The 16,299-nt window shown below is 37.0% G+C and overlaps 1 protein-coding gene across 1 annotated transcript in view; it reads right to left on the bottom strand.

The window, feature by feature from the left end:
• LOC107288258 (MICOS complex subunit mic25) overlaps window positions 1-11,958 on the bottom strand; it is a 99,713-nt gene extending 87,755 nt beyond the window's left edge. The window contains exon 1 of the mRNA XM_015816860.1: window positions 11,528-11,958. Within this exon, the coding sequence (XP_015672346.1) occupies window positions 11,528-11,628 (101 nt within the window). The 5' untranslated portion in view covers window positions 11,629-11,958. The remainder of the gene's footprint in view (window positions 1-11,527) is intronic.
• Between the last annotated feature and the right edge of the window lie 4,341 nt (window positions 11,959-16,299).

The raw sequence follows: 16,299 nt of genomic DNA, 5'->3' as shown, positions 1-16,299 counted from the left end.
CTGAAATAGTGAAGTGCTATCATAAACATCAGCATTATTCATTCAGAGGAAATAAAAAGCCTTTTAGTGCACTAGATTACTTCTGCCAGAGATGCAGATGGTCAAGAGGACAAAAAAATGAGCGAGAGAGAGAGAGAGAAATCCTACAGAAGTTTAGCTATGCTAAGAAAATAGCTTCTGTAATTTGTACTCTTTTGTTCTTGCTGCCATTTGATTTCTAAAAAGCAAGAGCTGTTGCCTGTGGTTAAAAAAAATATCTGTTTTTAGTTTATCCAGTACAATAAATGACACATAAGAAGGTCTAATCTGGTAAAAAGGTGATAAAAACCAGAAAGTCCTATAATGTATATATGTGATGAGAAAAATTAAGATCTCATCCTAGAATTCACTATGAGTAATGACAAGTGGAATTGGGAGAGAGGAAACCCTATTACATTTTTTAAAAAACAGCTGCGTTTATGAGAAGTGAACATAAGGTTCAAAGCTAGTTCCAACTCTTTTGCTGAACAAGAGACAAAGAGAAAAATAGAAATAAATCCAATGACCCCTCATCACACTATTGCAGCATCAGTAAAAGCTCAGTTTAAGAGGTCAAATGTAGATCATCCTTTAAGGCTTAGTTAGGTGAATCATCCTAAGCTAACAGCTTCTGAACTCATGTTGTGTACACTTTAAAGGGGTGAGTTACAATTGAAATGAACTTAAGGTGAGGGTCAACAAATTTGGAGATTTTGATTGCAGCTAAATGAATCACAATGTAGTGATGAATGAGCATAGAAACATGAGCAGGTTATTATATCTGGTGGACACAGCAAATTGTCAGTCAGCTTAGCACACCAGGAATTCCTTATCTTCCTACCAGGATTTGCAACAGATATGTAATTCTTAATAGTGAGTGGTCATATTCTATTTTGTATATTTTGTTTTCTTTTTACTTTTCTCTTCTTTGTTCACTATACAGTGTCAGGCAGTATCAAAGTGGAAATTAATAATATAAAGAGAACTTCTGACAGCTATTCCTAACCCCCCAAAATTAATAGTTAGACTATACTCATACTAACCCTTTTGTGTCAAGACCTCTGGAAATGACAGATATACATACCCATCATATCATTTCTTCTTGGTGCAAAAACATGCAAAGCACAGGAAAGAAGAAAGAAATAATAAGTCAAAGGAATTTGAGACATAAATTAACAAAAAAACCCAACGAGTTCAGTCTAATTTACACTAACACTATTCACTATACCTCTCCATCCTTTTCTATTCTTGCAAACCATACAACCAGGTCCATTCACACTGCCTCTTCCATTGTCTCTGGTTCTTTGGGTTCTCTTTTTTGAGAACCTATCAATGCCATCCAACCATGATTTTAATGATTCTGTTCCTTCTTCTTGCTGCATTTGCTTTTCTTTCATATATTTGCTTTGCGAGTTGTACCTCATTCATTCTCTCTATACATCAAATTACCTTAACTTCAATCCATATTCAATCAGTTCAGTTGTGACCTTATCACTTTAGTTGTGACTCTATCTCTTCTTGTTTTGCCACACACATTTTTCAAGTATTACACTGTTACACACACACGCCTAGTTCAGCTTATGGTCACTTATTAACAGCCTGTTGAGGCATGCAGGTTTTGTAAGCCTTTTTCCGATAGGCATGGCTAAAATCACTTCCAACTGAACATTGAGGCACCCTAGGTTCTTTGGAATACACAGAGGTTAGTGAATTTAAACAGCAAAATTTTATTGGTTATTCGGTACATTTGTTCTTTCTCTCACAAACATGCACATTCATCCACACTGACCCACGTCCTTCTCTACTAGGCTGCCAGGAATTAGCTAGAACAGTGTTTCTCAACCTTGACAATTTTAAGGCATGTGGACTTCAACTCCCAGAATTCCACAGCCAGCAATGCTGGCTGTGGAATTCTGGGAGTTGAAGTCCACATGCCTTAAAATTGTCAAGGTTGAGAAACACTGAGCTAGAAGGACAAATGCCTCCAAGTCTGAAGTGGGCATGCTTCAGGACCCATTTTTATTCCCCAAAGTTCTTGCTTTGTTGATTAGCTGGGATTGGATTTTTCCCCCATGTACTGTACAGAGCACCAACTTCCTTTGGGTTCAGGCCACATTTTTTTTCTTTATATCCTTAGCACCTTGCTTCTTTCTTATCTATCTCCTCTGAAGGGATCTTTTAGACAAGATTCCTGGCTTTTTATCTTCTCTGATTAAGGGCCTGCTCCACTGCTCAATCTTCAGTCTAGTCTCATACCATTCTCACTGCATTTAACTCACTTTTACTTTAAATTGACTTACGGTACTCACTTTTTACTTCCATATAAGAATGCTTATACACATTTTTTTCACTTCTTTTGACAAAAAAATATTACTTGCAGCAGACCATATACTGTCTATTAATTTTCCATCAGTATTTGCATACCTTCACATTTTTTCATTCAGTTTCTCTTTAAAAGTATCAGACAATACACTGTATTTAATGTTGTACCTTCTATTAGAGTTATATTTTCAAGAAGAAAGAAATGTGAGCGCTATAAATATTTGAGAAATAATAAACTGCATCCCACTCCAAGTATCTTTTAAATCCTACTGAATTTATCTCAGAAAAGGAAGGAAGGAAGGAAGGAAGGAAGGACTTACTCTTTATCTAAATCACACATAGAAGTCAAAATGTTCTCTAACATGCTAAATTTAGATTGCCATGTTATCAAATTTGACCTTATTACTAAAATAGCACCTTGGCCAATGTATTTCAGAAACAATATCGCTGAAATCTTTTCTACTGCTCTGTAGGACAGATTGGTACAGTTACAAAAGGGGCTTGACAATGATGTCAAGAATTTTGAGAGAAGAGACAGAGTATGACAAAGAGAATTTTTCCTGAGTTATTTAAAGATCGTTAGGAAAAAGAAGGAAGAATATAAAATCCGTTTATTTGATCAAGATTAAAATAATGGACTACTATTTCTGGTAATATTCAATAGTTTTTTTGACTGGGACTGGATGATGATGTCCTAAATATTTTGTTTATATAAGGAAAGGAAATGGAGACATAAATATAAAAGGAAGGAATCAAATTGGATATAAGTACAGTTTGTAATAGTTACTATATCTGATAATCTTTACCAAACATTTGCTAATTAATATGGAGATATGAGGTTTTGAAGATGTGTTTAAAGAGAATAGGGTGAGGTAAGGGATAAATGATATTTAATGTTTTCCTTTAAGAGATAGTAATAAATTCTTAATATTCATTATATCTGTTGGGGATAAAAGGGGAGGTTTCTTCTTTTTCTTTGTATGCACTTTTTATGTTTTTTTCTTCCCTTTTTAATATATCTATACTATGCAGTTGTATTAGTTTTACCTGTGTAATATAATCTTCAATAAAACTATTGGGATAAAAGGAAGATATTCAATGGGATACACTCAGAAATGTAAATGAAAAATAGATAATAAGAAATTCCTAGCTGACATAGCTAATCTTGAAAAAAAACTAAGCAGGGTCAGATCCAGTTAGAACTTAGATGGAAAACCATCTGGTAAAACAGGATTGTAAGCTAGACTAGGAAACTGAAAAATCATCACAGACAAAGGTAATGACAAACCACTCCCAAACAGTTGCCAAGTAAGCTATCATGAAGGGTCAATAAAATTATCAGAAATCAAGCTTGACTCAGAGACTTTAACTAATGAAAATCAAGAAAAATATGCACTTTGCATACAAAAGCTCCCAGGCTTTCAAATATGGATTCCATAAAACTTGGATTTTTCATTGGCATGTTCACTTCTCTACCACAATCCTCCCACTCTTTGGAATATGTTTCCAATATCATATTCAAAGGTCACCAATCAGGAAGTCATTAGCAACCATTTTAACTATTGAGAAATAATTTTAAGTGTGTTGTGCTTATTCCCAATCTAACAATAAGATGTACAGAGATCACATTACCCCCAAAGTGATGCACTGAAGGCTTTCATTTAAAAAAAAAAAGGCTTGGCAAAACAGAGAGCAGCAAATAAAAGGCATAGTTTCAGATCTCAATCTCTTCCTGAAGGAAATCCTAAAAACCCTTTATATTTCTAATTATTGTTTTTTTGGCAACTAGGAACATAATTTCTAGAAACTTACTTGGCTTCAGTATAATTTTCCTGTGTTCCAAGATTAAAGACAACTGGAGAAAAGGTTGTCACAACTTAATTACTATTTTCCAACTTCTGAAATATTTATTCTAACAGGAACTAATTTTTAAGAGCGCATATTCTAAAAATGTATGCAATGTGTCAGCAACTTTGGTTATATATATGAGGACTGTTTATTTTTCAGCAAGACGTTCAGTCCTAATACTCTGGGAAATCCAAAGTAATACTTCAGTAAGATAGGCAAATTAAGATATAAAGTTGCCAAAGATCGTAACTGATAGCCTCTTATTTTTTAAAAAAGGCATTCCATTTTGAGTACCTATTTGGAACGGATTTAAAAAAACAAATCTAGAAATCAGGGAATTGGGTCTAACCCCTATGGAAGGACTCCTGCTTCCTCTCCTTCATATCAGAAGCAGCAGCTGGTAGGTGGAAGAGGTGGCACTCTGCTGGAGCTCCATCTATGTTCAGTAAAGAAAGACTACCTTTTAATGTCAATTCTTGAATACTTTCCTGGGAGGAAACCATGAAGTCTTTCAACTCATACAAGGGGTACAGAGGCATCTCCCTAAGCAGGATACCTTTCAAGATTCAAACTTCCTTCAACTGACTCCAACAGTTAACAACATCAAGGATATAGATATAGATGCAGCTTTGTTTTCCATGCTCAGTTTTAAAGTAGTTATATCATGCTGGCATTGCGCAAAATAATATTTAAATAGTTCCTTAGCTTCCAGAGCTTTGATATTTTTATCTGGTTTTTTTTTTACCCTAGCAGAGCTGAACATTCTGCTATTCTCCTGCTGATCAAACGAGTTTTGTGCTGAGAGCAAATACTAAAGTAATTCTGAACCGAACCTCTGCACGATTTGAGTCTTTCTGATGGGCATTCTGATTCCCAATTCATTCTTTTTTCCTGTAAAGTGTTTCCTAATAATTTACAATGGCTATGAAGTTATAGAGGGACCAAATTTTGCAAGTAATCGCCAGGGCTGTGCAAAGCAATTGAATGAAGTGCTTTGCAAACTGCATTAGAACAAACAATTCTTTGAAACTCAAAGCTGCTATGTTGTTTACAAGGCTGGAAATATGCTATGAAGACTATCCCCAGTTGTCCGTTTTAAAGGACAGGGCTGTTTTAATGGTTCACAAACAGGTTCCTGGCTCAAACAAGTGGGTTTTGTAAATGCCGCTTCCAATACTTGGAAATTTATTATAAGAAAATGCATCCCTATGAAAAAGCCTATGTGAACACATTATTGGACCTACAATACAGACTTTACTAAACCTGCTGCAATTTACCTACTGGAATCATTCATATTTACAAAATAACACTCCGAGTCTGGAGTGTCCTCTTCAAGTAGAAAAGATGGAATCCAATTTAGAGGAGTTTTAGATTACCAATCTCTCACTGCCTGAATGAAGTGAAAATTCCAAAGTCAATAGTTGCTGTTTGTTGTTGAAGTATATAAGAACTGATGTATCTTCATGCACAATTTGGAAAGAGACCATCAGCTATCTTTTTCTATGGAGATGCGTTTGTAATTATTATTGGTAGAAATCACAGCACAAGCATATTCATCTGTGCTGGTGATAAACATGCTATAAGCATAGAAGGTTTTGAAATATAACAGATGCTTGGGCCTAGTTGCATAATTTCTTCTCAATATAAATTTTTATTATTTTCATCACAAAAAGAAAAACATCACAAATATAACACAATATAATATAAAACCCACATCCCCCACCCACCCACCCCCCGAGACTTCCCAAACCTAATCCCAGGATAATATTCAAATATAAGTAAACAATTAATAATATCTCTAACTCCACAAGGTATATAAATTTTACATGAATAAGTGAGATATATATATAAAAAAAGGAAAAAAAACCAGTTAATTAAAAACCTAAATTATATTCCACTATTCTATGCTTCTTTCTTAATCGAGTTAAGTCTGTAACGTTTGCCAGCTATTGTTACAATTATGCCCACCGGTATGTCCCATCTAAAATTTATTTGTCTAATCTTAAGCTCCTGTGCCAAAAAAGCATAGTCTCTGCGCGCTCTAAGTATTTTCGCTGGAATTTCTTTTAAAAGAATAACGTCTTGATTTAAAATCTTAAATCTCTGTTGGTAAAAGAGCTGCATTATTTCATTACGTCTCGACTTTCTTGTAAGGTAGACCACTATATCTCTAGGCAAATTCTTTTGTCGAGCAATCCATGAGTTCACCCTAAAAACACGCTCTATTTCCAAGTAAATTTCCTGACCACAAGACAAGGCATCCCCAAGTGCATCCGCAATTACTTGTCTTAAATTCTCCTTTGGGTCCTCAGCCAACCCACGGATCCGAATTGCAAACTCCATATCACGAAATTGAGCAATCAACACATCACCTTTGACATTTTCCAAACTTTCCTCTACAAGTTCAAGTCTATGGTCACTTGCTTCCACTCTTTGCTCATTCTCCTCTGTTTAGCTAGAAAGATAGGCCATTTCCCTAGTAATGACTTACATCATCTTCATAACCATCACGAAAATGATACAAAATCTGTCTTCATTGGCACAATATGGGTTGAATGACTCTAGAAGACACTGTAACACTCATGGGGAAATGGTCACAGAAAACAAAAGAAAGCTACCCAAACCTTTGTCCTGCCTAAAAGGGAGAAGAGGAACATGCATGGCTGAAAGTGCCCCTCTGCATTTAAAAGAGGCAGCATTGCCAGGCAGAAAGAGTACCCTTCCAAAGTCAAGTTGGAAAAAGCAATCAGCCTAGATTATTATCCTGATTCCCTCCCTAAGGAAACTACACTGCAGTATTTGCCAGGAAAGCCAGCATAGGGACAGCTCAAGCCTTCCAGACTGCTTAGAAAGACAGATTGACTAGAACAAGGGTCTGCAACCTTGACAACTTTAAGACTTGTTGACTTCAGCTCCTTAAAGTTGTCAAGGTTGCAGACCCCTGGACTAGAACAATCCCTCTTCACACACATCTACTTCAGCATTCCAAGCTAACGGGTAGGTCACATAAACCCTTATGAAGGCTGTAAACATGTTTGCAGATGCCTAGTTTAGCCACCCTCTGGACTTTTTCAAGAACATGGCTACAGTCATAGCTGGTCATGTTAGCTTACTTCACCCCGTTCCACTCAAGCCCTTGGCATATAAAGGGAAAACTGATGGCATACAGAGATGACTTTGGAGAAGGAATGCAAAACATGAATGAGAAAGAAAATTAAAGTTGCTTTGCCTTGATTCTCTTTGGTATAAGAGCAAGGAAAGAGGAGACACTGCCAATCTTCCAAGAGTTTGTTACAGTATATGTTATATTGATAAAGAAGATTTCCAGAAATTTTTGTGAAGTCTGCTTCCTGACCTGGCTACCACAAAAGTCTGACAGACGGAGAAAGCATATGCATGTTTGGGAGGAGGAGAAAAGACTGAAATCTGAGGGAAGTGATGATGAACAAGATTAGACAATAACAAGCATTACACAAGTCTCAGACATCCACCAAAAATCACTGCTTAAAACCCTGTTTGGAGCTAAAAACCCTGTTTTGCTCTTGACATTCAGCAGCAACTCTGCCCCGAGCTCAGATTAGAGCTGTGCAGCAACCCTGCCTCACAAACTGAAGTGAGCCAGACGCGAAACAAAGTCCCTTGTGATAATCTAAACTAAGACTGCACCAAACCCCAACAGTGGGCAAGTAATTCCAAAGGAGGCAAGGATTATGCTCCGCTTTAAAAATGATAAGAAATTAGGCTAGAAAAGGCTGAGAACACCAAAGGATCTGATTACTTGCTAAGCCACTAATTATAACTGCTGAAGCAAAACATTGCAACATATAGATTTCTGCATCTGTATAAATCATGCAATGGGCCTGTGCTCACTGAATACATGCTTGATGTAACTATGAATAAATCCAAATGCTATAGACTTCTACTGGGAAATATAGTTTTGGAGATGTGGAAAAATTCAGGCTTTGTACTCTTGTCTTCATGCTTGATGATTATTGGTGATCATTATCGCTTGGTGATGAAATATTGCTTCTCATATTTGGAGCAGATGTTTTAGAAAGGGCAGCTAATATCCCAAACTCCAAACTAAAGCAGATTATGATCCTTCCTAAGGGTAAGAGTAGTTTGACAGTGATAGCAATTACCTCTGTCTGGAACGTTTTAATTTGGATTCATGTGCTGGGCCATGTATTGGACGATGGCCCAAGTGGCCTCTCCCAGTTCTATGATTCGACTCAATGCATCATCAAGAAGTTAGAAGTGTATTATTTATATACACTTCCTGCCTTTCTAATGAAGCACCCAAGACAGCTAAGAGTTATTAAAATACTAAAGTTCATGTTTAAAAATTACATTTAGTAATAAAAGCAGTTAACAATTAAATCCTGACAAAAGAGAAGCATCTTTATGGATTTTCTCAATATAAGGGCAGAAGAACTGACTGACGCAGGGAATGTATTCCAAAGCCTGAGAATGATGCAGAAAGCCATGTCTTGTGTTCCAGATGAATGAGCCTCTGACAGCTCACAAAGGCCTTTTCTACAGAGCTTCACTGGCCTTACAGTTTCCTATCAGAAGACAATCCATCTGATAATCAGATCCAAAGTTATTTAGAATTCTAAATAATGCCTAAAAAAGAACTGGCAACCAGAGCAGATCTCTGTATTTTGCACTAGTTAGTAGCTAGCGAATTTTGTTCCAGTGACAACCTTTCAAGGCTAGGACCACTTTGTAATACCGGTACCAAAAATAGGATGTATGCATGGTATTTGAGCAACCATATAATGGTTGTTTTACATATGTGGGAATCTATTATTTAATTTATAATAAAGATATAGATGACAATAATTTAGATTTCTTGGAGCCCCTATCAAGCTCACTACACCCCCTGCCCAAGATGAAGGCTATATAAAGGCACTACATATCACAGGGTCTTCAAAATGTTAACTACAATTGAAATAAAACAAAATTGGCCTAAATTCAACCCCAATTTTTTCCCACAACGTAGCTACAAACCCTTGGGTTTTTTCCTCATTTGTCAAACCTGTCTCCTATTTGAGTGAGTGGTTCCATTTGGTTATTGAAGAGGAAGAGAGTTTCAACCCTTGACTGCTCCAATGCTAAGTGTCACAGGGATTGGTCCTTTTCCATGTTAACTATATGAAAGCACTGGGAGAAATGATGTGGCTGTTAGGGATGATGTGTGTTTTAAAGTGGCTATAACAGAATCCTATAAGTTTGATTGGGTTTATTCTCCTAGGAATTCTTCTAAATCTCTTCCATATATTTTCAGTCTGTTTTAGACTTAAAATATGTTTAACCTCTCATCACTTTAGTAATGGATCTTGCATATCTCTGTCAACATCACCTTCCTTACTCTCTATAACAGGCATGTTGAACATGCGGCCCACAGGCTGGATGCAGCCTGCGCAGGCCATGCCAACCCCAGCTCATGGGGGGAAAAAAATCCCGATACATCACATGCGGCCCACAACGTGATCGGGTTTGACACCCCTGCTCTACAACATGTCACCAGTGAGCAGTACATCGTAGAGAGATGTTAATGTACCAGTTAAACATCACTACTTAGGGCCAAGCTGCAAATGGGCTGTTGTAGGAGACACACTGGGTGAGCCAAGGGGAGGAGTCAAACAGGGAATTAGTATGGAGTCCCTATGTGGGCACAAGAAAACAAAGTCTGATCCTTTTGAATGCCATTGAACCTTATCTAGTCACCTAGGTGGCAAATTGTCAGTTTGAGAAGATTCCTGGGTATAGGCATGAACAATAATAGCAATAGCACTTAGATTTATATATGGTTTCATAGTGTTTTACAGCCCTCTCTAAGCGGTTTACTGAATCAGCATATTGCCCCAACAATCTGGGTCCTCATTTTACCAACATTGGAAGAATGGAAGGCTGAGTCAAACTTGATCAGTCAGGATTGCTCTCAATGGAGCTGCAGTTTCCCAAAAGAACTGTTCTGTGACTAGGGGATCCTTCTGGAGTCAAACTTCCTGCTGGAACTAGTACATTGTTATAGCCATGACCCAGAAGCTGCAACTAGTACAATTTGTGATACTCAGACTGTACTGACTACAGGTAGGCTTCCAGACTCCATTCAAAATGCTGGTTATGTATGAAGGCTTGTATGGCATAGCACTGGGTTACATCAAAGAATACATTCCCAAGTATGATTCGCTTTGTGTAGTCCAATCATCTAAAGAGGGCTTGTTAAAGGTCCCATTCAAAGGAATTTAAAGGAACCAAGATAAAAAAGCATGTCTTTTCAATAGTAGTCTTGCATTGTATGGAACAGACTGCCCCTAGGGATGTCATTTAGACTTTACTAAACCATAGAACTGTTTTGGCTGATTCTAATTGCAGAATCACCAAGAATCACAGATAAACACATTTAGTCCTTGGCAATATAAATTGATCTAGATTACAAATTTCAAATGTGTGGTCTGTGGGCCATTGTCTGAGGTCTCAGAATTACTGCATGGAACTTTAAGTCATTTTCTGTAATAATACATAAGAAAAAAAATAAGTTCTGTAGGGCATGGACCTCTCAACTTGCAGGGACAGTCCATAAGAAGGCAACACTGTTTCCTGCCCATTTCAATGGGTGAATAACTTGGAGTAGAACAAAGTAGACTGATGTGAAGAAGAGAGTGAAAGTAAAGATGCCAGTTTTCTGGCAAACCAGAACCAAAGAAAAAAGCATACATACATAGCAGTAGAGTTGCCATACAACTAGCATAGCTCCTCATTTAAGTATTACCACATTACCACAGGGCCAGGACTAGCTGCTCCGTACCTGCTTGCTCTGCTCTTAATCTGCACTCTGGAAATGTAGTTTTTTCTCATTCTAAAGTCATAACAAGGAGAGGCTGGGATGGTAGAGGTGATGAGAGAAGCAGGTAAGTGGGAAATAACAGCCAATGGATGGGGCAGTGATGTCCTTTCACCCTTCCTCTCTCAGAGTGTCTCTAGCAGAAGGAAGGTTTCACATGAGGCATACTGCAGGATCCATAAGGCTAGGGCAGGGTAATAACCTGGGATCAGTCTGGTAGGAATGGGGTGACAATGCTACTACCTTATCATTGGGTTTCTGGGATTTTTTTTTTTTTTGGAGACAATGTTTTCACTACTCTTACAGACTTTTATATGAATGTATCAGGGTTTGGTGTTGATGACTGCATCTGACTTCCAATCTAGACTTGTATCAAACTTTGGAGAAAGTATTTTAGGTGACCTACATTTCACTGACACTTTGTGGAAACCATTACATTTATATGTATCAAAGATAAAGCAAAAATGAGGGCTTTTTTTTTTTTACCTGATTTCATCTTCTGCATTGGTGACTGCCTCATTGTATTGATCCAAAGTCAACTTGTAGATTTCAGAATTCTGAAAATGATCAGAAGTAGCATTCAGCATAAAGGAAAAACAATATCTTAAACTACCCAATCATACAGAACAAGCCTTAAAATGCTAAGGAGAATTGGACTTTTAGGCAATCAGTATACATTAAGGCGACCACATACTAGCATTTCCAATGATTGATTGTGATAGCTGCAGCTGTTTGAAGTAGTAGCCCAAGCTCATCTGGAAGGTACCTGATTAAAGAAATATGCCGGAAAGCATCAAAGATATACAATCTTGGGGAAATTAAAGATCCCTAATGATTTTTATTACAGCCAACAGAGCCATACTTTTTATACTGAGGACAAGGAGCAAATTAACAATCTACCCCTTAAGTCTGGGGTGTCAAACTGCCAGCCCGCTAGCTGGATGCATCACGCCAAAACCGTGCCCACCCCATTGCCGGCAATGGGGAAAAAGTCGCGATATGTTGCGACATGTCATGTGATGTTGCGAGTTTGACACCCCTGCCTTAACTAAAATAAACCCACGCAATACTTGAATTAATTAGGGTTGTGCAAATTCTTTATTCCTAGAAAAAATATAAAACTAAGTGGTTCAGTATGTATTCACACACAGTTAAACAGACAGGAACACATTTTGAAGCAGTTGCAACACTCTGAAAAAAGACCTATTTTAATGTTTTAAAAAGTTGTGATTTGCATGAGTCTGTTGTGAAACATATATTTTGAAGGATTGTCCTTCCTTCCTAGAGCATGCGTTTCATATTTGGGAGATTAGCAATACGGTAAGTGCAGTATAACTAGTAATTTATAGTTATTGTCAAAGAACACAGTAAGTAAATCAAAAGCAACAACAAAAGCACTAATTCTTGCAAATGATTCTTATATACTGTATTTTTTTCCAATTAATTTGCAGTCACTGAGCAAAATTTCTTTCTTCTGTTCACACTTACTCTCCTTCCGCCATTCTTGGAAAAACAAAAGTTGAATGCAAGATGCTTACTTTTTCTGCCTACCTACAGCCCCTTAGCAGAAACTTTTGCATGTTTATACTTTTGTCTATTATTTGTTTTTACAGAACTTATCAACAAACAGGCTTGTGATATTCCTTCCATACTACCTATATGGAAATGGTATTGTCAGATGTATTTTTATACATTCTAAAAAGAAATCACAGCAGGTAATTGTTTTCATAGATTTTAATACAAAAAAAAAGTCTCTCGGGAGCTAGCAAATTACAGATGAGCCCTTGCCTCAAAATGGATTTTGGCAGCAAACTGATGAGGGACTTAATCTGCTTTTTATGGCATAATGGTAACTTTTACATTGCTTTGGAGACTTCGTACACACACATAGTCATACACTCATGTCAAGAGTGTCTAGTTCACATATTTTAATGGCACCCTTTTTTTCACCGTCCCGCAACTCCCTTCCATCTCCTCTTTGCCTCTGAAAAGCCCAAAGACCTATATTCTATTAATTAAAACTGTCATTAAAAATTAAATATTGTGAACAAGTAGGTGTGAGCATTATCTCCATGGGTTTCGTATGTCACACTGTTTCTTCAATTACTTTCCAAGCAATTTTCATATTTCATAGCGTCTGATTTCTCACAGGACCCAAATTTGCATGATCAGAAATATGACAGAAAGAAGAAAGAGAGGCAAGAACTGAAAGTAGCAAAACGAAACACTTTCTTGGGAAACAGAGGGAATCTATCTCATCAGGTACCATTAGTTAGCAATAGCAAGCAATAAAACAGCAACAGGAAGAGAAAGCAAGAACAAATATGTTATAGTTGAAGTTTAGCATGAATTTCATGCTAAAGATGTAACTCACCTAAAAAAAGACTAACCCTCTCCCCCAACACACACATACACCTCATAACAAAGATAAGAAATGCAGCTAGCAGGCAAAAATATTCCCAAGCAAGGATATAATTTAATATAGTTGCACAAGAAACTTTGACTCTAAAAAAGGGAATAAATCAGCATAGCACTCTAGAGATAAGGATGTCAAAAGTGCAGGAAAGTCTGTTGCTCTATATTTAACCATCACGTTTCTGAGACCTCTTTCCACTAGGTGCCTTTCCTTGGCATTAGCAATAGCCCTGACAAACCAAATGCAACGCAAATAATGAAAAATCAATAAAAGGGGTAATTCAAAAATTGGAAAGCTTTTAATAGGCTTGTTAGTGCTTTTAAAAAAACTGTAAGCAGCATATAATTTCATAAATGGTGAGTTTCAGTGCCCACACTCCTTGTCTGACTGACTGCCTTCCACTTCCCCCTAGTTGTGCCATAATCTTTTGGCTGAACTGATGCTAGCTAGCAACAGCAGCTCTTTACTTACACTAAGAGTGAATAAATAAATAAATAAATAAATAAATAAATAAATAAATAAATAAATAAATAAATAAATAAATAAACAAACAAACAAACAAACAAACAAACAAACAAACAAACAAATAAATAAATAACCCCAGCGCTGATTATCTTACACACCCCAGAACAACCTAGGTAGAAAAAATGGCATGAGTCACTGGGAGGAAAAAGAAAAGGGCAGAAGATAGAAAGGAGTAAGGAGATGGGAGAAAAAAAGTTCAAAGGACACTAAAGACAAATATTGTTGCAAATTATAAATATAATAAATCATAACAAGAATCTGAAAATACAGAAGACCGTAAAGAGGCAGTTTATTTATTTAACAAATTTATATAGCCGCCCAATTCACACATATGGGAATTTGAAATCCATGGAGTCACCCTAAGTTGAAAGGAATAAGATACAAGCTAAGAATGAAAGGAGGTGGATATTAAAAAAAAAAAAGAATAACAAAATTTGATGAGTAAGAATATTTAGGAAGTCATATGGTAAGTAGATAAGAAAATACCCCCCCAAAAGGGGGTCTCCACACTGAGTCCTTGGATCAGTAAATCTGACCTGAAATGGAATAATTCACATGATACCTCCAGGGGCAACATTTGTACTCAACTTCATTAAAGCTGAACCATACCTCCTACCACAAGGAAATTATTGTGGCAAGGAATGTTGTACTTCCCAAGAGAGATTACATACTAATAGATAATTATAACAGTAATTGCCAGTTGATAATAGTCAAACTCCACCTTCATTTGCTGCTGTTTCATTACTGACTCCTCTACCCCTGTTCTATCATTCTGTTGGCTGCAATTATTTTTCTTCTTCGGTTGAATAAAAATATTTATGTCTTGGTCCCGTGCCATGCCAAGTACTTTCATTTTCTCTCCTCTCCTCCAACCACCAAAAATCAGAAAGTGTTCTCCAACTCCTAGGTAAGACTTGGAATCCACCTCACAAAGAGGATCTTTTTTTCCCAGCATCTAGATGCATCTGCAGCTTCTTTCAGAAAACTATTCCACTGCCATAAGAAAATGTTGTTTTGACTCCGAGAAAGAGGAGGGGAGAGCCAAACTGTTCAAGAAAAGACATCTTGAGTTTGGGAAAAGAAGGAAGTGTGAAAAAGTAACTCAAAGCAACTCCATTTTAATTGTGTTAGGTATAAGTTGAAGTAGAGGTGAGCTCTGACAGACTTTCAAGATTCTGTTACAATATTCTAATTACATTAAAATACATTTTCCAAACTACTAGCAATTTTTGTTTCTTTACCTTCCCAACTTTGAAGGTCTGACAACAGCTAAAGATATCCTACTCTGAGGATCTACTTCTCTCTAGATAACATATGGTACAGATAGGAATATTCCAATGGGACCATAGGATGGAATATGTGAGTAATTTCCTCAATTTCTTCATAGTGCATTTTAGATCATGAATAATTTGACTCCTTACCTATCTGTTACAGTCTTTCAGATGATTTATTGTCAGAGGATAATTGTAATCCACGAAGCTTCTCAAACTTGGTCAGAATGGGAAGTTACAATCATGATTCCAGGACCACAGCCCCCTCATTCTAACCCACACATGAATTTCCACCCACCAAACCACTGGAAAAAAGGCACCACTTAATTAAAATTAGTAGACAAAAAAGCAATGGATAAAAGCTGTAGAGGTGAAGACACCCTCATTTAATTAAGACTAATCAGCACTTCCTACCTAAAGTAGTATCTTACAAACATAGAAATGCTGAACCAGTCTCTGCATCAATTTGCATGCCTTAATACCTAATCAGGTTTTGACTTCTAAATAATTGACCCATTGCTGCCTCTGCACTGTTCTTTTTTGTTAAGTGCTTTCAATTTGGATTATTGGCCATCATCTTGGCTTTCAATGCTTGAAGGCAAACCTGTAGCCTTCAAAGTGGAAGAGTTCTGCGCATCTGTTCTCCATAATATACTAGTAACTCTAAGTATCAGCTTTTAAAATGAGACCAGCAGATTTTGAGTTGTCTTCCATCTAACCCAGGGGTGTCAAACTGCCGGCCCATGGGCCGGATGTATCATGTCAAAACCGCACCCAACCCACTGCTGGCAATGGAAAAAAAAAGTCACAATATGTCACGACACGTCATGTGACGTTGCGAGTTTGATACCCTTGATCTAACCCAACAGAATGTTAGAAAACAAATTGCATAAGGGGGTTCAAGATTCTTTTTTCCTAACTAATCTTCTCAAAACAGAATAGAATCAATTGTCACATGGCAGGAAAGACTGGAAAAAGTAAGAGTTTAAAAATGGGCTGGATCCTTTCAGAACCTACCCCAAAATGCCCAGTGTATCCCTACAGGA

The sequence above is a fragment of the Protobothrops mucrosquamatus genome, unplaced genomic scaffold, assembly GCF_001527695.2.
Source record: "Protobothrops mucrosquamatus isolate PMUCROS unplaced genomic scaffold, P.Mucros_1.0 scaffold_121, whole genome shotgun sequence".
NCBI lineage: Eukaryota > Metazoa > Chordata > Lepidosauria > Squamata > Viperidae > Protobothrops > Protobothrops mucrosquamatus.
This window is presented reverse-complemented; position numbering and strand designations above follow the sequence as displayed.